Source organism: Meriones unguiculatus, chromosome 8 (assembly GCF_030254825.1).
Source record: "Meriones unguiculatus strain TT.TT164.6M chromosome 8, Bangor_MerUng_6.1, whole genome shotgun sequence".
NCBI classification, from domain to species: Eukaryota; Metazoa; Chordata; class Mammalia; order Rodentia; family Muridae; genus Meriones; species Meriones unguiculatus.
Window position 1 is genome coordinate 22,395,033 of NC_083356.1, and position 21,571 is coordinate 22,416,603.

At 46.3% G+C, this 21,571-nt stretch overlaps 1 protein-coding gene across 3 annotated transcripts; it reads right to left on the bottom strand.

Annotated features, from left to right (window-relative positions):
* Positions 1 to 212: 212 nt before the first annotated feature.
* On the bottom strand, positions 213 to 21,088 carry Eif3l (eukaryotic translation initiation factor 3 subunit L). Of its 3 annotated transcripts, none has more exons than XM_060389071.1 (13): positions 20,963 to 21,088; positions 20,459 to 20,507; positions 19,261 to 19,471; positions 18,181 to 18,260; positions 17,807 to 17,868; positions 14,633 to 14,702; positions 14,367 to 14,440; positions 12,177 to 12,348; positions 8,978 to 9,132; positions 7,336 to 7,506; positions 4,082 to 4,579; positions 1,220 to 1,300; positions 213 to 412 (listed from the first exon to the last, which is right to left on the bottom strand). In XM_060389071.1, the coding sequence occupies exons 1-13, from the start codon at positions 20,993 to 20,995 to the stop codon at positions 374 to 376; spliced, it is 1,695 nt and encodes a 564-aa protein (XP_060245054.1). In that variant the 5' UTR covers positions 20,996 to 21,088; the 3' UTR covers positions 213 to 373. The 3 variants fall into 3 exon arrangements, with proteins under 3 accessions (XP_060245054.1, XP_060245055.1, XP_060245056.1); XM_060389072.1 differs by lacking the exon at positions 20,963 to 21,088 and adding an exon at positions 20,617 to 20,936; XM_060389073.1 differs by lacking the exons at positions 18,181 to 18,260; positions 20,459 to 20,507; positions 20,963 to 21,088 and having other exon boundaries at positions 19,261 to 19,339.
* Between the last annotated feature and the right edge of the window lie 483 nt (positions 21,089 to 21,571).

Sequence of the window (21,571 nt, forward strand, 5' to 3'; positions counted from 1 at the left end):
AGGGCATTTAAATTTCATGGGATTCACATGGAACACCACACAGATACAGAACATGCAAACTTCCTATAAAGCACACAGTATGCTATGAACACAGGAAGAAAGGATTCAGCTTCCACTCTGTCTGATGGACCAGGAAAGCAGGGTCCACAGGAAACAATGGACTGTTGCCAAAGCCACAGACTTGCCCATAATAATGAGACCACAAAGGCAGCTCCAACAAAGACCCTTTACTGAGAACTCCCTAAAACATCCAGTCCTTGGTGTGAGCAAGTTTCAACTCAGCTGATGGCTGACTTAGGTAAGGCTTCTTGGTGACAAGAATACTTCCCATGTATAATATCCAAACAGGTTCTTGACTCGTGTATGAGTATCCTCAGGGCCTCTGTCCCATCTTCTTCAGGGTCCGATTAAGCTACAAAGGAAAGTAAAGCTAAGTTAGATGTGGAATATATCCCAACACGATGCACAATCAAGAAAGCAGACCCCCGGCAGCCCCTCAGAGACCAGAGAGGGCCACAGAAAGACCAGGACCGCAAAGTGGTCATGCTTTTTCCTTGTCTTCACTTGACAACCCCACAGCCTGCTCTGCCCATTTCACAGACAGGACAGGGATTCGACGTAGCCAGAGCAGTTGAGCCTCTGCCTCTTCCTGCTAGCTGGGAGGACAGTCCTGACAGATGCGACTAAGAAAGCTAAAGAGTAAAACACCACCGCACGGTGAGAACCACGAAGCAGCATGGCCTCTGTTGACAGCTCCAGCTACCAGGACAATGCTCAGAGGTGGACAAGAGGGAGCCCCATAATCTTGTGCTCTTTGGCCTAACACAGAGACACTTCCTAGGGCATATTCCGGGAGCACCAGGTCTGTCAAACACAGCTTACCGCCTTCCAGCCTGCAGACACTGGCCAGACCTGTCTGAGTGGGAACACACCCCAAGTAGGGAAAGAGAAGCAGCAGCAAATCCACCCTTATTAGGAAACACCAGGAAGGGTGAGGAAAGCGGCACCCCTCAAACGGCCACCCACAGACCAAGATCTTGGAAAGAGATACCCTAGAAAGGGCTGACACAGCAGCTCCTGCGCCCAATCCGCTCCCCAAGCTGCCAGCTAACTGAGCTTAGAAAGTTAAAGGGCCAATCTTATATTTCTTAAAAACAAAGATGAGAAAGATTTCAAAGCCCCATCTGCAGGCTTATTAGCCAACTCTCAGGTGTCTCACCTCTTCAAATTTGTGGATCTGGCGGATAAAGAAATCCCCATAGCGTCTGGCGACCTTGGTGTCTGCAATATGGATCATGTCCTATGGGAAAAAGCAGGCAGAAGGCAAGTGGTGGATGGGAGGGTGGGGACGGAGGAGAGGGCCACCTAGCGTGGAGCCACCTAACTGCAAAGCACAATGGTGCCAAGTGTTAACACCACCTCAGAGCTGCCCCCAGTACGGGGGTTGGGGGAGGAATGTCTATTACTTAGCTATATGCCAGCCCTCTTTCCTGTTTATTACAAGAGGGTCTCTCTTAAGTTGCCCAGGCTGGCCTTGAACTTTAGATGCTCCCTTCTCAGCCTCCCAAATAAACAGTATTACAGAGCCTGGACTGTCATACTGAGATCCTACACTAATTTTCAAAAGCACAGTTTGGGCAAAGTAGAGCATTACCAGTGAGTGAGAAACAAAAGCATGCATGTGATACAGACACACACATGTAATCCTAACACTTGAGAGGCTGATGAAACAGGACCACCCTGTCTCAACACTCCCTAAGCAACTAGTCAGAGTTGGAATAGGGCCTTTAAACAAACCATCAATGTAGTACTAATATGATCTGAGTACAGTGTCTCAGCAAAACTTAACTTCCGGGCTAGAGAGATGGCTCAGTAATGGCAATCACCTGTAACCCAGCATTTCTAGTTGGGATGTGACGTGAAGACACGAGAATCTAGCAGAGGAAACACAAGACCGACCCTGTCTCATCACGATGAAGGTAAGAACCAACTCCCAAAAGTTGCCCTCTGACCTCTACATGCACCGTGCACACCAACACACAGACCACACACACAAAAACAAAACATAAAAATAAGACTTGAAGTGTAATGACCAAATTGGGAGCAGCTTTGATTAAACCATCTCCACTGGGACTAGCTGCTGAGTCACTAAGAGATAACAGTGGCTAGAGCAGGTCAATGATACTATCAAAGAGCATGCATGTCAAACACTGAGAGTGAGAACAAATTCAGAAGGGAAGGCAAGTAGTTGGCATGAGAGTGCAGAGAAGGGTGTCTGCGTGTGTTGAGTCTGATATAAAATGTCTTCTTTCACTACTCTCCACCTTAAGCTCTTTAAAAAAATATTTTAAATTATGAGTGGATGTGTGCTTCTGTATGTGGGTAAGTGCTCTTCAGTGTGGGTGCCCAAGGAGACTGAGGCAGCAGATCCAATACACAGCCTCATGTGAACCCTAGTCCTCCCGAAGAGCAGCAAGTGGCAAGTATTCTTTTTCTTTCTTCTTTGTTTTTTGAGACAGGGTTTCTCTGTGTAGCCCTGGCTGTCCTAGAACTCACTCTTTAGACCAGGTTGGCCTTGAACTCACAGAGATCTGCCTGACTGCCTCCTGAATGCTCGGATGATAAAAGGTATGCACCATCACCCTGCCCTCCAGTTAGGTTCTTAAGGCCAAATTACTAGGTAGCAAGATAACAGATGAATATAGTGATTAAAGACACCTGCCACCGGAGCTGGTTAGACGGCTTAGAGGTTCAGAGCACTGGCTGTTCTTCCACGGGTCCTGGGTTCAATTCCCAGCAACCACATGGTGGCTCATAATCATATATAGCAAGATCTGGTGCCCTCTTCTGGCCTCCAGGGATACATGCAGGCAGAGTACTGTATAAATAAATGCCTGATGAGTATGATCCCAGAGCCCATGTAAAGGTGGAAAAAGAGAACCAACTCACAAAGCTCTCCTCAACCTCCCCACACATCATGTGGCACATGTATGCCTCCCCCCCACCACTCAAGTTTCAAAAGACAGATTACTCCAACAGAACCATCCATTCATAATTACATACACACCCAATGTTAGGCATGTGCTACCAAGCCTGCAAGCACTCTTCCTAAGAGTCGGAAAGAGCTGGTGCAGAGGGCATAAGCGCTTTTTTCACAAGCCTGATGGATGACCTGATCCCTGGATCTCACTGTGAAGGAGAGAACTAATTCCTGCAAGTTGCTTTCTGACCTCCCCACACAAATAAATGCATCAAGGGGTACTCCAAGTGAAGCAACTGATGTGGGAGACCACAACTACCTGATATTTAAAATGTTCACTGTTTGTGCTTCTGAGGAAAATATCAATGAGAATTAAAATGAGGCTGGGGGTGGTGGTTTGAATGAAAACAGCCACATAGGCTCATACTGAATGCTGGGTGTCCAGTTGGTGGACCTGTTTGCGAAGAATTAAGCAGTGTGCCTTGCTTCAACTTAGCATTGCAACACTGAGAACACTACTCTTTAGTCTACGTCTTATCAAGGAAGCCACTGATATGCTGTACAAGGAACTCAACAGATCTCCACACACGTACAAATGTGGTTGATAATTGACCAATAACCTACAAAATCCTTATGCAAAGCAGAAAATGGCATATGTGTATAATCCCAGCACACAGGAAGCTGAGGCAGAAGGTTCATAAGTTCAAAACCCATTCATCTCCCATAAAAACCTATGTGTCCTTTTTGTGATCATCTAAAATCACCAAAAGTCCATCAGAAGGAAGGCAGATGAACTGCAGAACCATCACTGTAGGTGTGGCAGGTGACTGTCTCAGGGCAGGCCTGGATGAACTGAGTATGCCCGGTAACGGTGGAGAACATTCTCTCACAGCTAATGCTAAGCTGTCTCAGCTTAAACCGCACTTTCTCAACAATGCCTCCCATCTTATGCCTGTAACCAGTGCCTCCCATCACCCTCTCCCTGTCTCCACTACTCACGCTTCTAAGCTACTGTGTATCTGATATAAATATAGTATCTATCATTTACCCCTTAGAGAGGATAAGCAGTGGCCAAGGTCACTGGCCCAGGGGACACCTTACCTTATCAATATAGAAGTCCACCTCCGAGGCCGACTGAAATTCGCCATCCAGAGCAGAAATGCCACTGGTCCACACCAGGTTCTTCATCTTGTGCTTGAAGACAAGCAGTTGGATGCGGAACTCCTGCTCTGTGAGGTCCAGGAAGCCAGCCAGCTTGGCCACAGGCATGGTGGTGTAGAGCTTGAGGAAGCTGCGGATGGTGGAGAGCTGGGCCTGCTGCTGCACTTCATCGGAAAACACCTTCAGCTGCTGCAGGAAGGGCTCTTTGTGGTAGTTGGGATGCACATTGTCATAGTTGGGCACCACAGGCGACAGGAACTTGGGGCAGGCGTAGCTGAAAAGTTCCTCATAGACCTGAGGGTCCCCCTTCTGCATGCGCAGCATCTTGTCCCCGTATTTCTCCCGCAGCTGGAGGTGGATGCTCTCGTCGATCCGCATGGGGTACATGGTGAGAGCGATGGCCAACAGAGCGTGCATCTGCTCATTCTGCTTGTTAATCTGGGAGAAGTCAAACACACTTCCTGAATCCCACCACGCGCCTGCTGGGTTCCCACCTGCACAGCATCGCTTCTCATGTCGCCTTGCACCTCGGTTGCTGTACTCTCCTAAACAACCTGCAACACCGACCCTCAAGCTCTCTTGAGCCCCATCCAGTGCTAAGTTCTCCTTGGTTGTCTCTAGAATCCTCCTGCGGACCTCTCTAGTTGGCCTCACATGACCAGAGAGTCCATTTTAAACACCCGCTAAGATTAAGTTAGCAGAAACCTCTGATGCCAACAGAAAACACAGTGCTTTACCTGGTTAATGGATGGACTACTGCAGCTCATCCCCAGTAACCCCACTGCCTAAGCTAGTCTACAGAACTACTGTGCAGGGACTCTCAAGGCCAGTCACTCTGCTCAGGTCATCCACGCTGCCCAGAAAGCACTCCCCACTCCACCTGTCTTGAGCCTATCCTCTCCCTCTAACTGCTTCATCCAAGGCTTTGATCATGCTAGGCAAGAGCTCTATCATCAAGCTAGGCCCCAAACCCCTCTAATTTGCCCTCACCACAAAAATACTGGCAATCTAAGGTAAATGTCATGATAAGAAACGTTTAGCCAGGCAGGTACTAGAAAGTCCAGCGCTTTGGACTGTAGTTCAGCGGTCAGCAATGTCTGCATGAGCCACAGCAAAAGGGGAAACTCCAGTTGAAGAGCGAGACCATATGCTCTCATGCACAGAAGCTAAAGAAATTGATTTTATAAATGAGCGAAAGCTACTTTAGTGGTTAAGGCGAGAGGGGGTGGGGCAGGGGAATCACAAGTTCAAGACCTTGCCAGGGCAACAAAGTGTAAGGTAAGTCTGGGGAACTTAGTGAGACCTCCTCTCAAAATAAAGTTGGGCTGCGGGGGTGGGGAGTAGAAGAGGCTGGGAATGTGACTCAGAGGTACATTGCTTACCTAACAAGTATTAGACTCTAAGTTTAAGGCCCACCCTACCCCCCAACACACACACACACACACACACACAGAAGCCTTAGGTCCTGTAAGGCAAAATAATGAGCAGTTTGGTCAATATATAGCCATGGGAGCAACAGTGGCATGCATATTAGAGGAGTAAGCAACTCTGATTGGATTCAAGGCCTGCTCCACAGTAAAGAAAGTATGCCTGCTACTGTAAATTAGGCAAAGAACCCACAGTAGAGACGCTGATAAGCCCCAAGGGTAAACCTACCACTATTAGTTTGCTAAATGGACACAGCATTAAAATGCCCTTTAAATCTGTATCTCTCGGACTTTATCAAAGAAGTTCCATTATATAATGGATGGTAGTTAATACAGAAACTCACAAGTGGTCAAAGTCCAGAAAAATGTCTGTAGACTGCTCAGCCACAAATGGGACATCTATCTCATCCCCTCTTGGATCGTGGAGCAAGAGGGGCCAGAAAGATTCTGAGAGTTAGAGACTGAGGACTCTGGAGCAAAAGAGTGTCCTCTGGACAGGGCAGGATCCCTGCACTCACGAACTGACAGCACTGTGGGTTTCTCCGTAAGAACAAGCCAGTAAAATTCCAGCACTGATCAGGAAGGAGCTCGAGAGCCCGCACACCTGCCTGAGGACCCATGAACAGCTGACGGTTTCTGAGAGGGCATCAGCGTTCAATGGCACTACACCCATGAGTATGCGGGCAGCACAAGGACTTGCTTGGCTAGTAAACATAAAAAAATAGGAAAATAAAAACAAATTTAAAAAAAGACACAAAGTTATGGTTAGGGGTTCTGGGAAGAGTTAGAGGGAGTAGGGAGTGAATGTGATGAAGATATATTGTATGCATGCATGAAACTCTCAAATAATTAAGAAAAACATTATGCTGTTTTAAAAAGGCAAAACGGGCAGGTGTTGTGTTGCCTGCAATCCCAGAACCCAAGATACTAAAGGAAAAAGACTGTTACGAACAGGAAGACAGTAGCTGGCTGCAGCTACCAAGAAAGTTCCTGAGCAACATTCACTGTAATTCTCCTGGAAGCGAGGAGGTAGAGCGAGTTCAGAGATTAGGCATATAATAGTTAGACTGAAAAAGAAAATCCAAAACTAAACAAAAATAACTAGAATAGTTAGAAAGTTTTCAACACAAATAAATGATAACTGGTTACGCATAAAAACATTTTTTTGTTTGTTTGTTTGTGACAATCTCTCTAAATAGCGCTGGCTGTCCTGGAACTACGTACACCAGGCTAGCCTCAAACTCAGGGATACTCACTGCATTTGCTTTGACTATCCTGGAACCTGCTATAGACCAGCTAGTCTCAAATTCACAGAAATGCTCCTGCCTCTGCCTCCCAAGTGCAAGGATTAAGGGTGTGCCTCACCACACCTAGCTCTGGTTTTTCTTTTTCTGTTTTTTAATTACTTATCACATATCCCACAAATACACACAATTTAAGGTGTACTGAAATGAAGTATTTTTAAGAGTAGTAAATTTTCCCTTTCCCCCCTTTTTGCGCCCTCTCTCTTCCCCCTGCAGTGCCCGCTCCCATCCCCCTCCTTCCCTGCTTATATAAACCTGCATTTATATAAGAATTAAAAATAGGGAGGGGGCTACAGCTGGGATACAAAGTGAATAAACAAAAAATTTAAATATATTTTATATATATATATATATATAAAATAAAAATAAAAAGATTGGCAAGTTTTGGAGTGTTTATCCAGAATTGTTGGCATAGGTGCTGAGGAGTCAGCTGCCTGAGACAATGGCTGCAGAGTTCTCTTACCATTTCATACTTGTAGGTGGTCCTCTGGAACATACTCTTGGTTCTCTGGATGTACAGGAGGATGTTGGCAAAGACCCGGATAGCATCCTGGTAGCGACGCATCATTAAGTATGCAAAACCAACATAGTAGTAGGTGGTGACCTGGCACTCAGGCACTCGGGAGTACATGCTCTGCAAAGGAAGGTAGAAGGAAGCAGTAGCCAGGGGTCTCAGCTCATCCCTAACAGGATGAAAAGTCATCAGGGCTCAGTGGCAGCTGAGGCAGAAAATCAGAGTACTTCTCAGGCAGAGGCCATGACTTCCCAGAGGAACCTCCCATGTGGCTCTAGATTCATGGTCATGGATTAAATATGTGATCTGATGCCTCCATTCATTCATTCATTCATTTATTTATTCATTCATTCTTTTTACTTACTTTTGGATTTTTAAGACAAAGTTTTTCTGTGTAGCCTTAGCCGCCCTGGAATTCACTCTAAAGACCAGGCCGTCCATCCTCAAACTCAAGAGAAGTACCTGCCTCTATCACTCTAAGTGCTGCAGTTAACGGCATGCACCACCACCTCCCAACAGGGACTCCATTTTCTTAGCTGCATCATAAAGGGACAAGCCCAGGTGACTCCTAAACCCTTCTATACCCCAATTACATATTTTTTTGCTATCTTCAAATTTGGTCCCATGCAGAGGTAGAGAAAGAAACAAAGACAAGTACACAAGACAAAGGGCAGTCTACTAAAGCCAGGGAAAACTAGACATTATCACTTCTCAATAAACACACAACAAAGCCTGGCGGTGGTGGGTGGTAGTGCACGCCTTTAATCCCAGTGCTTGGGAGACAGAGGGAGATGGATTTCTGAGCCTGAGGCCAGCTTGGTCTACAGTGGGAGTTCTAGGACAGCCAATGCCACACAGAGAAACGCTGTCTCAAAAAAACTAAATAATGGTGACACATGCCTTTAATCTCAGCACTCAGGAGGCAGAGGAAGGCAAGTCTATGAGTTTGAGGTCAAACTGGTCTACAGAAGTGAGTTCCAGGACAGCCAGGGCTACACAGAGAAACCCTGTCTCAAAAAACTAAAAAATAAAAGATAAACACACGATATAAAGCTAAGTCTTTCAGGTGGGTGTGGTGATGCACTCCCTCAGTTCCAGCACTTAAGAGGCAGAGGCAGGTGGACTTCTGTGAATTTGCGGCCAGCTGGTCTATATCAAGTTCCAGGACAGTCAAAGCTATACAGCATGACCCTGTGTCCAGAAAACAAAAATCAAATGCACACACAGATCTTGCTTCTGGAGACAGGGTCTCATTCTATAGAGGCCCGGCTGGCCTGGAACTTGTTATGGAGACTAGGATGGCTTTAAACTGGTGCTCTTCCTGGCTCTCCTCCTCAGAGTGCATGCACTATATGCCCAGCTCTTAACTCGACCGTAGTAAAGCGCTCTCAGCATTCTGTTTTGAAGACAGAGCAGAGACTCCAAGACCACTCACTTCTGTGTCATCAGCCAACCAAATCGTCACGCACAGACACCTTCAGGCCCAACTTCCAACTGGCTTGGGGACAGAGAAAGGGCCCCATTTCCTGGCCATTCATCCTAGGAGATCAGTGTCCTTGGAAGGCAGAGCAGAGGGGACAGGTGCATTTACCTTCTTGTTCAGCTCGATATTCTCCAGCACTTTGATAGCCTGGTAGTAATCCCCCAGGAGAGAATGCAGGCGCAGAAGCCCCACCAGGCTGAAGTAGCCGAGCATCTTGTAGAGGGAGTGCCGTCCATATTCCCCAGCCACACTTTCGGGGTCACCTGTGAGGGGTAGATGCTGTGAGTGCTTCCACAGGGAAAGATAAACTAGGACAGGCCTGACCAGTGACACTGCTCACTAAGCATCTTCAACTGCTGCCAGGTTCCAAAGCTCCCCTAACACAGAATGCCTCTGTCTAGGAATCTCAAGAAACTGTGCTCAGCTGTGTTATCTTATGGTGACTAAGCAGACTGGCAGTTCATTTGTTGTTTTTTTGTTCTTGTTTTTATCCTAACATACCTCTAAGAGCCTCACTGAGAACAGTTACTCACAAGGCCCTTCCTTTCGGAATCCAAAGCCAAAGCTATTTACAGATGCTCTGGCTTCTTATGTGGAGCTGATGGGTGCTAATAACACAGAAACAATGACCAGCAGAATCACCGATCCTTTTGCCCATTCAGGCAGCACACACTGAATGCCCTACGGCGGTGCCTGCTCCTTGCCAGAGCTGACCTTAGAACCAGTTCCTTTCTTTGGCACCCTACTTAACACCATTACACACAGGAACCAGACTCAGGTCTGAGTAACTGACAGACTCTTTCTCCAAGAATGACTGAAGTGATCTGTCAGACGACAGTGAAAGCCGAAAGGGCCAACAATGTGGCTTAGCAAGTAAAGGTGCCATAAAACCTGACAACCTGACTCAGCCCCCATAACCCATAGGGCGGAAAAGGAGAACCAACCTACAAATTGTTCTCTGCACCTGTGTCCTGTGGCACATGTGCACCTACACAAAGAAATAAATAAAATGTAATTTTTAAAAAGTGAGCTTTGCCTGGTGTTGTGGAGTGCACCTTTAATCCCAGCAGAGGCAAGTGGGTCTGAGTTCAAGGCCAGCCTGGTCTACATAGAGAGATCCAGGACAACCAGGGCTACATGGAGAATCTGTCGCAAAAAGCAAAATTGAGCTTTGAAAAAAAACTAAATGTTGTAAGAGCCCAGTTGAAAGACCCCCACTAGTCACTATGACTGCTACGGTTTGGTTTCCAAATACTCTCACCTGATGAGCTGAGGAATATGATTTATTTATTTATTTATGTATTTATTTACTTGCTGCTGAAAACTGAATCCAGGGCCATGCACATGCTGAGCACATAGCCTACCACTGTGTAACACCCAAGCTCTAACGTGATATTTTTAAAATTATGTAATAAAATTATGTCTACATATGATCAGATAGATATGTTGATTGCATGCCTTTAATCTCAACACAGAAGCAGGGGCAGATGAATTCAGACTAGTCTACAGAGGAATTTCATGCATGTTTGATAAAAGATCCATTTAAATTGTAGGGTAGACCCCAGTTAAAGGCTGTAACAACACCAACATGGTTTCTGGTTCCTCACCATACTACCCTGAGCAAACAACCACTGTCAAATTCCAAAGAGATACATACTCTAAGCAGTGGTCTCCACCCTTCTGCAGGCAGCATAGCAGATACCCTTCATATCAGATAGTCACATTATAATTCGTGTCAACAGTAAAACTACAGTTATGAAGTGGCAATGAAATAATTTTATGATTGTGGGAGAAACACTGCTCTTGAGTGCAGAGCAAGGAGCAGAGAGAGCATTTATACTACATGAAAGGCTATTAAAACCTTCCTCTGATGGGGCTGGAGAGATGGCTCAGTGGTTAATAACACTGTCTGTTCCTCCAAAGGACCCAGGTTCAATTACCAGCACCCACATGGCAGCTCACAACTGTCGGTAATGCCATTTCCAAGGGATCTAACACCTTCACATTGATGCACATAAAATAATTAATAATAATAATAATATTTTCCTCTGGGCCTGGCATGGTGGTGCATGCCTGTAATCCCAGCACTCAGGGAGACAGGGGCAGGCAATTCAAGGCCAGCCTGGCCTACAAATAAACAAACAGATAAATCTTCCTCTGGAACAATTCTTTAGTCCCAGGACTGCAAAAGCAGTCTAGAGTTCTAGACAAACCAGTTCTGCAGAGAGTTCCAGGCTGGCTTTGAATAACCAAACAAAGAAACAAACAAACAAAAAAAAACAACAAAATCAAACCTTGCCTCCATTTGCATGCAGCTAAATACCAGTGTAAAACCAGTACTCATATACTTTCAACCAAAACCTATCATAGGCTTGATGCAAAACCTGAGTGAGACTCCAGTTATATCTTCTAATGTAAAGCTGGGGGTGGGGAGGGTAGGGGGGGTAGACACGAGGCACACAGGACATGTGTGTGCCTGTGTGAACAGGGTCCAAGAAACGGAACTGTGTCAGAATTCTGACCTTAGGAGAAAACTCCATGAAAATAAGACAAGAGTCTTGTGACCTCTGTTCCTTCTAAACTTGGGTTTGTTCTTGGAATGTGCTTTGGTGCTCTGCCCAGGTGTAATAAATTGGAGTGGGCTAACTTCAGATTCCCCATTATTTTACCTTTGTTATTCAAAAAAATATTTTCTGCCTGGTGGTGGCGGCACATTCCAGCACCAAGAGGCAGAGGTGAGCAAGTCTCTAAGTTTACTGCCACCAGGTCAACCTGGTCTACAGAGTGAGTTCCAGGACAGCCAGGGCTATATGGAGAAAAAAAATTAATGGTCTGAAGACACATATATATGTGTATGGTTTTTTTTAATAATTTATTTTATACACACACACACACACACGAAGTAATTAAATTGTTATGGTTCTTTGTTTGTTTATTTTGAGGTAGGGTTTCCATGCGTAGCCCTGGCTGTCTTCTGCCACCGCAAATGAAGGGATTAAAGGCATGCACCACCACCACCCAGCTGGCTCTCAATATTTTCAGTGTAGAGAAGAGTGGGTAAAATGGCTCAGCACTGGCTCCATAAACCCAGTTTGGCTCCTGAAATCCATGTCCCAGTGGCGAGAACCCACTTCTGCATGTGTCTGAACGCATATCATCACGCACACATACATAGAGTATTTTTTTAAACACACAAGGAGTTCCTCACAAAAAGCTGGGGGAGTCTTACTGCAAACAAAGGCCCTGGAGACAGCAGCTGAATGCGCAGACCTCAGTAAGATGGCCTGGCCTAGCCAGGCACACTCACCTCCGCTTGTGTACACCTCCAGCTGCCGGTTGATGTTGGATTTGTCTACCAGAGAATGAAGTACATTGAGCACGCTGTGAACGTTCCAGATTTTAGGGTTGGATCTAAGGAAGTCGATCTCCTCCTCTGACTTCTTCGCAGTTTTGCAGCGGTACTGACTAAATGACTGGAACTGTTGAGGAAGGAGGAAAAAGATGTGGCAGTTAAGTCCAAGCGGCAGTCCCATGCTGAGGATGAGGTGACCCAGGCTCTTAGGAAGTAATTTTTTAGGGGTGAAAATGGCATAGCTATAAGGCTCAGGTGGCCTCAAACTCTCATTTGTCCTGCTTTTGCCTAAGTGCCAGGATGAAGAAAAGTTCTTCAAGTCACAGCAAATGGCGCAATAAAGGGTGATTCCATTGTTTTATGTGACGACTCTATAGGTACAAGTCCGTATGAACACCTATGCACCTATATAGACTAACTGACGCCTACACAACATCAAATAAGCACTTTCAAGTTATCTGCGGATTGAAACATCAAATAAAACTCCCCCCAAAAGGCCAGGGGCCAGGCGGTACATGCTTTAATTCTAGCATTTAAGCAGCAAAAAGATGTCTGAGTTCAAAGCCAGCCTGGTCCATAAAGTGAGTTCCAGACAGAGCTGCACAGTTGATAGTAAAACCCTGTTTAAAAAAAAAAAAGAGGAAGAGTAAGAGTCACTTCCACTATGTCTACTGGCAGCCAGGAAGACGCTCACAGGAGCTCAGGGATCCTCACACTCAATCTTTGTGGGATTAGGAAGCCCGTAACAAGAGGGCAGCTAAGCTAAGGAATTATGCTTGTGTTAAGAGGGATCAAGCTTAGCTGGAGGAGTCTCCTCCATCCCCAAGTCAACAGGACAGCCAGCAATCTCATTATGCCAGGAAGCTGAGCAGGTGACTGTGGCCTGAGATTTGCACCATGAAAGGTACTGGTGCCTCTTTTAGGACATGAAGCTTCTCTCAAAGAGCTCATCCACACACCCACAATTCACAACACTTTGTACCACAAAGGTTCCCTGGTCTGTGGCATTCAAACATCTTAAACAGATACTGATTTCTAACCTGGTCTGTTGGTTGTATGCCTGTAACCCCAGAACACGGAAGAAGAGGCAGGAGGATTAGAAGTTCAAAGGCAGCCTGGGCTACATGAGACACCATGTCAAAGCAAATTGAAACAAAGACACTGATATCCCCAAATTTTTCTAAATTCTAAACATTTTCATGACAGCATCACTTTGTAGGACTGGTTGGCCTGGAACTTGCTACAACCTTCCTGTCTTCCCCTCTGAAGTCCTGGAAGTCCATGTGCCTACAACCATGCCCAGTGATATAGTTTGCTTTAAGATGACTAAAGCTAGAAAAGGATCATGACGATACTGACCACCCAAGGAACATCCATGAGCTGTTGCATGTACAGAACCCTGGAATCTCCCTAGCAACCCATGTGCTAGAGACGGGGAAGCAACTACAAGGTGGGGTTAAACCACACACTCACCACCACCCAGGGGCAGTCAGCAGTCACTGAACTTCTACCCCCTGGCTACACAGCTGTGCCCACACTTTAGACCTGGCCACATTCTCAGTGCACCCTCAGCAAGAGAACCCCAAGGCAAAAGCCATTTCCTTCCCGATAAGCAATGCGCTAGCATTCTGCTCTAGCACATATGAGGTAAACACCACGATCAAGAAACAGAACTATTTCTAGCCTGGCAGCGGTGGCTCACCCCTTTGATCCTAGCACTTGAGAGAGACAGGTGAGTCACTGAGTTTGAGGCCAGCCTGGTCTACAAAAAAAGACAAGACATTTCTGTTGGATCGGTGAGAAAGACTAGCAAGGCTTACTAAACAGTGCCAGGTCCTGAGACCCTAGGCAGCCCCAAGTATAGAATCTACTTCTGCCTGATACTAAAACCTCCAGTCTGTGTCTGCCAGAGCAGTTCCTGAAGCCAGAAAATTACTAGGCAGAAGAGAAGAGTCCAAGCCCAAGACTTCCAAATTCACATCTGGAAATCTCTCTCAGGGCTACTGTACTCTTCAGAAAGCCATTCTAACGACAAGCCCAGTGCCACGGGCCACACTGGAGACTGTTCACACAAATGAACCACGGCCACAGCTGCTGTCTGGTGGAATCACTTATTTGAGGTTAAGGCTGAGGCTCAATACACACCTGGTAGATGAACTCATCAATGATGTCCCAGAGCCATTGGTTGGGGAGTTCAAGGGGAGCAGGTCCATCAGCATCTGTAGAGATCACAAGAAAATCAGACTCCAGGCAGGAGCACATGTGCTGCAGCAGGGCTAGAGTGCCCTTCACAATCTCCCTCATCAAAGGATCACAAGCCATCCCTTCTTCCCACGTCCACATTAAAATCCAGCTAAAAAGAGCTAGCTAGGTGCTCAAACCCATGCCCTTGACCAAACCTGGAGACTTACTGAGGATGTAGTTGAACAGATTGCAGTAGTTGTAGTATGACTCGAACCTCTGCTCTAAGGAGGGGCCCCCCTGGAAAGAGAAGAGATATTAGGGCGCACACATAGGAAGTTTAAGCGCTTCACTAGTGGCCTAGCACTACGGCTGAGAAACGAGGCCCATCCTCCCCCTGCATGAAAGAGCACTGAAAGGAGAGCACAAGGCAGGAGTACCACAGTGACTGAACAGGTACAAGGCCAAGTTTTATGGCCATAGATCACAACCAGCACTCACACAACAGGCATGCAGATCTAGAAGGAGAGAAATGGAAGGTTCTTCAGAGGCGATAGCCCTAACAAGGGGAAGAGGGAGTTGGGGAGTTAAAGGAGACACAGCACCTGGGCTACCATGGGTTTTAAGTGCCAAACAAAAGGTCCTGCGGGTAGCAAAGCCACTGCAGCACCTGTCCCATGAGGGTGGAAAACACAGCCACGCCCACTCACTGGCACCCTTTGTAGCTCCTAAGTAGGCATAGATGGGCAGATTAAAGTTGCCAGGTCTCCAAAATCTACAACATAAATGATCTGGCAATTCACCAAAGTTGCCGACCCTAGTTCTTGGTTCGGCTTCTCCTGAGCTGGGGGGGCAGAGTGAACAACAGACTTGTGACGGAGCAGAAAGAACCTGGATTCTTGGCCCTATCACATTCTAGGTATTTAATCAGGGCTGGTGAGAATTAAACAAGATCACGCACAGTCCAGTGTGGTGGTACATGACTACAATCCCAGCGGATGGGAGAATGAGGCACAATGATGAGGTCGAGGCTAATCTGGGCTACAAAGTAAAAGCTTTGCTTCAAACAGAAAAAGAAAAGGGGAGGTAAGGTATTTTATTCCAAAAACACGTTCATCCAGGGGCCAGCCTGGTCCACACACTGAGTTCCAGCCACTGCTATATAGCTAAAAAAAAAAAAAAAAAAAAAAAAATCACCTTATCATTCAAATAAAAATCTGCCTTCAGGGTAAGTTTGAAACTGGTCATGTTCATGAAAGTGCCAGTTTGGAACCCAGCAAAGACACCATGTTGGAAACAAACTACTAAGTTTCTAGTCTGCGGACCAGGACCAGACAGAAGAAATGAAGTCCGGTTATAGTACTGTCTTCTGAAGTAGCCACACATACACCATAGCTACCTTCAGCCTAACCACACATGGCTGAACTTTAGAACTGATGGCAGTAAGGAATCCTTGATGCGCTCGTTTTTAAACTCCACTCTACTTGGGGTTCCTTAAAGCCTCTCCCTTCCAACTCCTAACCCTAAGTAGGAGAGAGAAGGTTAGTGAAGAGAGGGGGCGTAGACCCCTTATTAAATCCTTGCTTTCTCTCTGGTGAAGTAGCAGAGATCCCACTGGGATGCCAGTAAGACAGCTCCAGAAAGTCCTCCAGCTGCCATTGTGGGAGGGTCTTACAGCAGATCAAGTGGTCCTGAGGACCGCGGAGAAGGCACTGAGAGCGAAGCCGAGTCTCCTTAGGTAGAGACCCTTGAGAGAGCTGCTGCAGGGGGCTGGAGAGATGGCTCAGAGGTTAAGAACACTGGCTCTTAACCAGGTAGAGTTCAATTCCAAGCAACCACATGGTGGCTCACAATCATTTATAATGACATCTGTTGCCCTCTGCTGGCCTGTAAGCATACATGCAGGCAGAACACTGTATAATTAATAAATACATAAATCTAAAAAAAAAAAAAAAAAAGGAAAAAAAAAAGAGCTGTTGGTGCTAATTTCCTTCAGACACATGCTCAAGCAATGACCATGTCACTGGTGACAAATCAGACATCTTTTCAGGCCCTAGCTGAGCAAGGCAGAGCCCAAACCCCAGTGGTGTTAACATTCCAGTGGGAAAAGGAGAGACCCAATGAGTCAATAATGTAGGTACTAATGACTTTGAAGAGCAGAGCATAGCTGGGAATCCAGGAAGGGAGGGGACAGTCACAGGGAATGAAACTGGCAAACCCTGGTAGACAGAGCAAGTTCCAGGAGAGCCAGGGCTGTTCTACAGAGAAACCCTGCCTCAAAGAAACAGAGGAGGGAAGGAGGGAGGGAGGGAAGGAGGGAGGGAGGGAGGGAGGGAGGGAGGGAGGGAGAGAGGAAGGAAGGAAGGAAGGAAGGAAGGAAGGAAGGAAGGAAGGAAGGAAGGGAGAGAGAGAGAAAGAAAGAGAGAAAGAAAGAAAGAAAGAGAGAGAGAAAGAGAAAGAAAGAAAGAGAGAAAGAAAGAAAGAGAGAAAGAAAGAAAGAGAGAGAGAAAGAGAGAAAGAAAGAAAGAGAGAGAGAAAGAAAGAGAGAGAAAGAGAGAGAGAAAGAAAGAGAGAAAGAAAGAAAGAGAGAAAGAGAGAAAGAGAAAGAAAGAGAGAAAGAAAAAGAAAGAAAGAGAGAAAGAAAGAGAGAGAAAAAGAGAAAGAAAGAGAGAAAGAAAGAGAGAGAAAGAGAGAAAGAAAGAGAGAAAGAAAGAGATAAAGAGAAAGAGAGAAAGAGAGAAAGAAAGAAAGAAAGAAAGAAAGAGAGAAAGGAAGGAAAGAAAAGAAAAGAAAGAAAGAAAGAAAGAAAGAAACTGGCAAATGAGTCATGCAGATGGAGCAGAGGTATGGCTCTAACCTGGCATTTCCTAGGCACGATAGACTATGTGGCATATAAGATGGTAAGTGCCTATGATGGAGGCCTGGGTGATGGAGACCTTAAGGAGAGACAAGCTCGAGTACTCAAGTGTCTACAATAGATACCACCTTTCTGGGCCAAACTACTCCTTTTGCCTTTCTTTGAACAAAGTCAGCACAAAAAAAAATCAGTGGGGGTGGAGGTGGGGGTTGGCTGGAGAGATGCTTCCTCGTCAAGAGCACTTGTTGCAGAGGGCAGGGTTAGATTCCCACCATCCTCATGGTGGATCACAACCGTCTGTAACTCCAGTTCCAAGGAATCTGATGCCCTCTCCTGACTTCTGCGGAAACCAGGCACACTCATAGCACACAAACATGCATGCAAAACTCTCATACACGTAAGAGAAAAAGAAAAGGCAACAATAACAAAACATACCAAATATCTTTAGACATGAAGCATACACAACTAGAGACTGTGCTAGAGATGAAACTGACGTAGACATTTTACAAAAGTACTGATAACACTAAAACTAATGTAAAATACTTACACTGACTTTGGCATATATATGCCTGTAGTATAATTCTTTGTACAAAATTAGGAACACAGCATCTGAAAGACATAACAAAAGTGTACTTCTTTAATCTAAAAACCAACCAGTGTCTCCTGCAGCTGCAGCCTTTCAGATGGAGAGACAAAGGTGCTTTAGAGGCTAAACTTCTAAATTCTTACTCTTGTGACCCAAGGAGCTATGTGCCCAGCACTTGGTGGTTCAAGTCTTTAAGCCAAGCGCTTGAGAGGCTGAGGCAGGATCTCTGAATTTGAGGTCTGCCTGTTCTACACAGTAAATTCCAGGCCAGCCTGGGCTACACACCTTGAGATATCTGCTACCCAGCACACACGATATACTGTATTCATACCTACCATTGCCAACTTGGGGCGCGATGGCTTCTGCCTCGGGCCACGGTGTATTCTTGAAGAATCTTTCCGTTAGCTTGGTCCAGCTGAAAGCCAAACGTAAACAATTCACAACTCCAAGACAAGAAGGACCCAAGACCTAACCCTCAAATTGAATGCGTCAGGACTCAAAGACATAGGAGATAAAACAGAAATAGAGTCCAGGTCTCCATTTACAGCTTCCCTCAACCCAGCTCTCCCCTTCAACCCTCAGCCATGTACAGAAAGTTCACACCTGTTCACTGATCCAGTGATGTCTGGTTATTTGCACACCCTATCCTCGCAGAACTTGCTTGAAATATTTCACCCCTAGCCGGCCTGTCTTTTATCTAGCACTCACTGCTATCAGAGAATCCTTTCACTACTACTCTGGGGCTTGGTTCGTGCTGGTGTGCACTGGGAGGTTATATTATTGGGAAACCAGGCTCTGATGTCAGAGCACCTGGGTTCAGAACTTGGCAGATACACAGTACTAGCTTTGCAACTCATTTCTATCCGTTTCCTCCATTGCAAAAAGAAAAATCACAGAACTTAGAACATGGGATTGCTGTTAAGGACAAAGTGGTAAACACACAAAAAAACGCTCCAACACTGCTTGATCTATACTGGTAACATATGCTAATTGTTATCACCACCATTATTAGTAATGACATCATTTTAGATTGTGTTTGGGGGATTCAAAGTCCAGCCAATCAGCATGTCTGTAGGTCAGTGGTTCGAAGCCTGTGGGTCACCGCCCCTGTGACAAACCTCTATCTCCAAAAAATATTTGTAATTCATAACAGCAGCAAAATGACAATTATGAAATAGCAACAAAAAACATTTCATCACAACATGAGGCACTGTATTAAAGGGTTGAAGCATTAAGAAGGCTGAGAACAAATGCTCTAGCCTGAAAGAGTCACAAAGACATAGTGAAACCAGATCCAAAAACAAAACCCATGGGCCCTCTTCTCTCTCACACACACTTTACTGCTCATGACTCACTTTGTAGGAGCTGTGTCACAAGGCCATTCCCACTCAGAAAGACAGTATTATGGTCCATACCTGTTCTCATAAATGTCCTGGATCTCATACACCTTCTGGTCAATGACATCACTAGAGACACGACTGGCTTGAAGCTCATACACTTTCTGGTCAATCAAATCCGAGACGGTTTTGTGGAAGTACTGGATGAAGTTTTTGATCACTTCGGGAATCACCTGATAGGTCTGCTGCTCATACTGTCGTTCATAGGCAAGGTCCTGCTTTGGATCTCCTAGAGGACGGACACAACAAAAACTCTGCAGAGTGCTTATAGCCTTATGATGAACCAGAAGGAAGGGCAAGGCCACCCTACAGTTCAGTCTCAGAATGCTTGCCCATAATGAGCAAGGGCCTAAGTTCAATGGCATCCTCAATCCCACCCTTGTTCCTTCAGAACAATTACCATTAAAGCTATTTCTTAGCTGGGCATGGTGACACACACCTTTAGTCACAGTACTCAAATAAAGCAAATAAATGGATCTCTGAGGCCAGCATGGTATACACAGTATACACAACCAGAGCTACATATGAAAGCCTGTCTTCAAAAAACAAACAAAAAAAAAAAGAAAGAAAGAAAGAAAGAAAACTCACTGTCTAACTACATAACTCATGGTAGCTATTTTTTTTTTCACCTTTAAGGAGACATATAAAATATGTGCCCTGAGCAATGCATGCCACTTGGTACTTAACTCATATAATACTTTGGTAAGCTTCAAAAGCCTCCTCAAAATATTTTATTCGGACTTGGTTTGAATCATGTAAATTTTTCACAGCAAGATTTTCTTCCTTGGGACTGGAGTGTATGCTTGGCATGCTCTAGACCAGGCGTTCAAGCTCCAGGACCACAAACAAACCCACAAAGATGTTTCACCTTCACATGACAGTTTAAACAAGGAGGGTTGTGGGTGTGGTTCGGAGCCTGCCTAGAAGTGAGGCTCTGGGTTCCATCCCCAGCGTGACAAATGCAATTACCCACAAGTAAGGGAAACCTCGCCAGGTCAGAGATCTTCCTCTTCTGACTCTGGGAGGCAGACCACAGAAAAGGCCTGGTTTATTAGGCTCTTGCACAACCCTACCAGACAGACCTACTGGCCGCCTCCACACCTGGGCCATCAAGAAGCAGTTTTTAACAGGTCCTAGCCGGAGCCAGTGCTGAGACGTTCGAAAAGGTGCCAGTCTCTAGAGGCACTAAGCCAGCGGGGCAAATTCAACGCCTCACCTGTGTGCATATCATAGTCGCTGGGGTAGGCGTAGGGATCATAAGCAGCCTGCAAGGAAACCAAGGCGGGAAGACATGTCAAGCAGGGACTCCAAAATGCTCGTCCTCGGGCGTACGTGTCAAGCAGGATCTTAAATCGCCACGCAGACAATCCCTACCTCGAAGGGATTCACACGTGTGCGAGAAAAGGGAGCATGGCCAAGGGAGACCCACGGTTACGGTTGCAAGAAGATAAGGAAAGCACAGTATGCGCGCATCTGCAGCAGACGCGGCCAGAGCTAAGACTTCGGGTCCAAACATCCCTTAGCCCGCCTCGGGCCGAGACCACAAGCGAGGACATAAGCTGGGTAGGCCGGCAGAGGAGGGACCGGAAAGGAGTCCCGCGCCGGGATGGTCACGGCCCGCATGTTCTGGCCCGATCCGGACGCCGCCTCCCCTCGGGGACAGATCCCACCGAGCGGGATCTCCGACGCCGACCCCGCCACGCGCTCACCGCCTCGTTACCTCAGACTCGTAGTCATCAGCAGGGTAAGACATGGCTACGGCGCACCAGAACCCCGCGGGAGAGAGCGGAAGAAGTACTCCGCGCCTGCTTAGCCGGGCCGGAAGTCCCGCCCAGCCCAAACCTAGCAGGAAGCCTTTCCGGGGTCGCCGGGAACTGTTGTAGTTTTGATTGGAAGGACGGAGCTCGCAAGCTTTCGAAGTCCCGTCCTCCTTCAAAAGAGGCTTTTCAAAGGATGTGGTTCTGGAGCGCTGGTGTACGCTCAGAAATAAGGGGCTGGCAGTAGTTCTCTATGAAGGGGAAGCCTAGAGGCCAGACCTGTTGTCGTATGTCTGCGATCTCAAGGATGGCGGAGGCAGAAGGATCAATTGAGGCAGAAGGCATCAATTTCGAGGATACCTTGAGCTTAGTTATTTCCAGGCCAATGTGATTATAGAGCAAGTCCTGAAAAACAAAACAACAACAAAAAGAGAAAAAGGAAAGAAGGGGGTATCAGGAGAAAATGGCACACAAAAGATGTCTTGACTGTTGGCTTTGAGTGGCGAGTTAAGACTGCAGCGGGCCTGACCTTAGATTTAAGTGTAAGAGGTTTGCCTGCCTGTGTTCCATCA

Bases quoted from the DNA above. Each gene is read 5' to 3' on its own strand.
- Eif3l (XM_060389071.1), bottom strand. From the start codon at position 20,995: ATGTCTTACCCTGCTGATGACTACGAGTCTGAG. The intron at 14,441-14,632 runs GTAAGTCTCCAG...TGATCTCTACAG, and splicing joins TCTGTTCAACTACATCCTCA to ATGCTGATGGACCTGCTCCC. The intron at 12,349-14,366 runs GTGTGTATTGAG...CTTCCTCAACAG, and splicing joins TTGATGAGTTCATCTACCAG to TTCCAGTCATTTAGTCAGTA.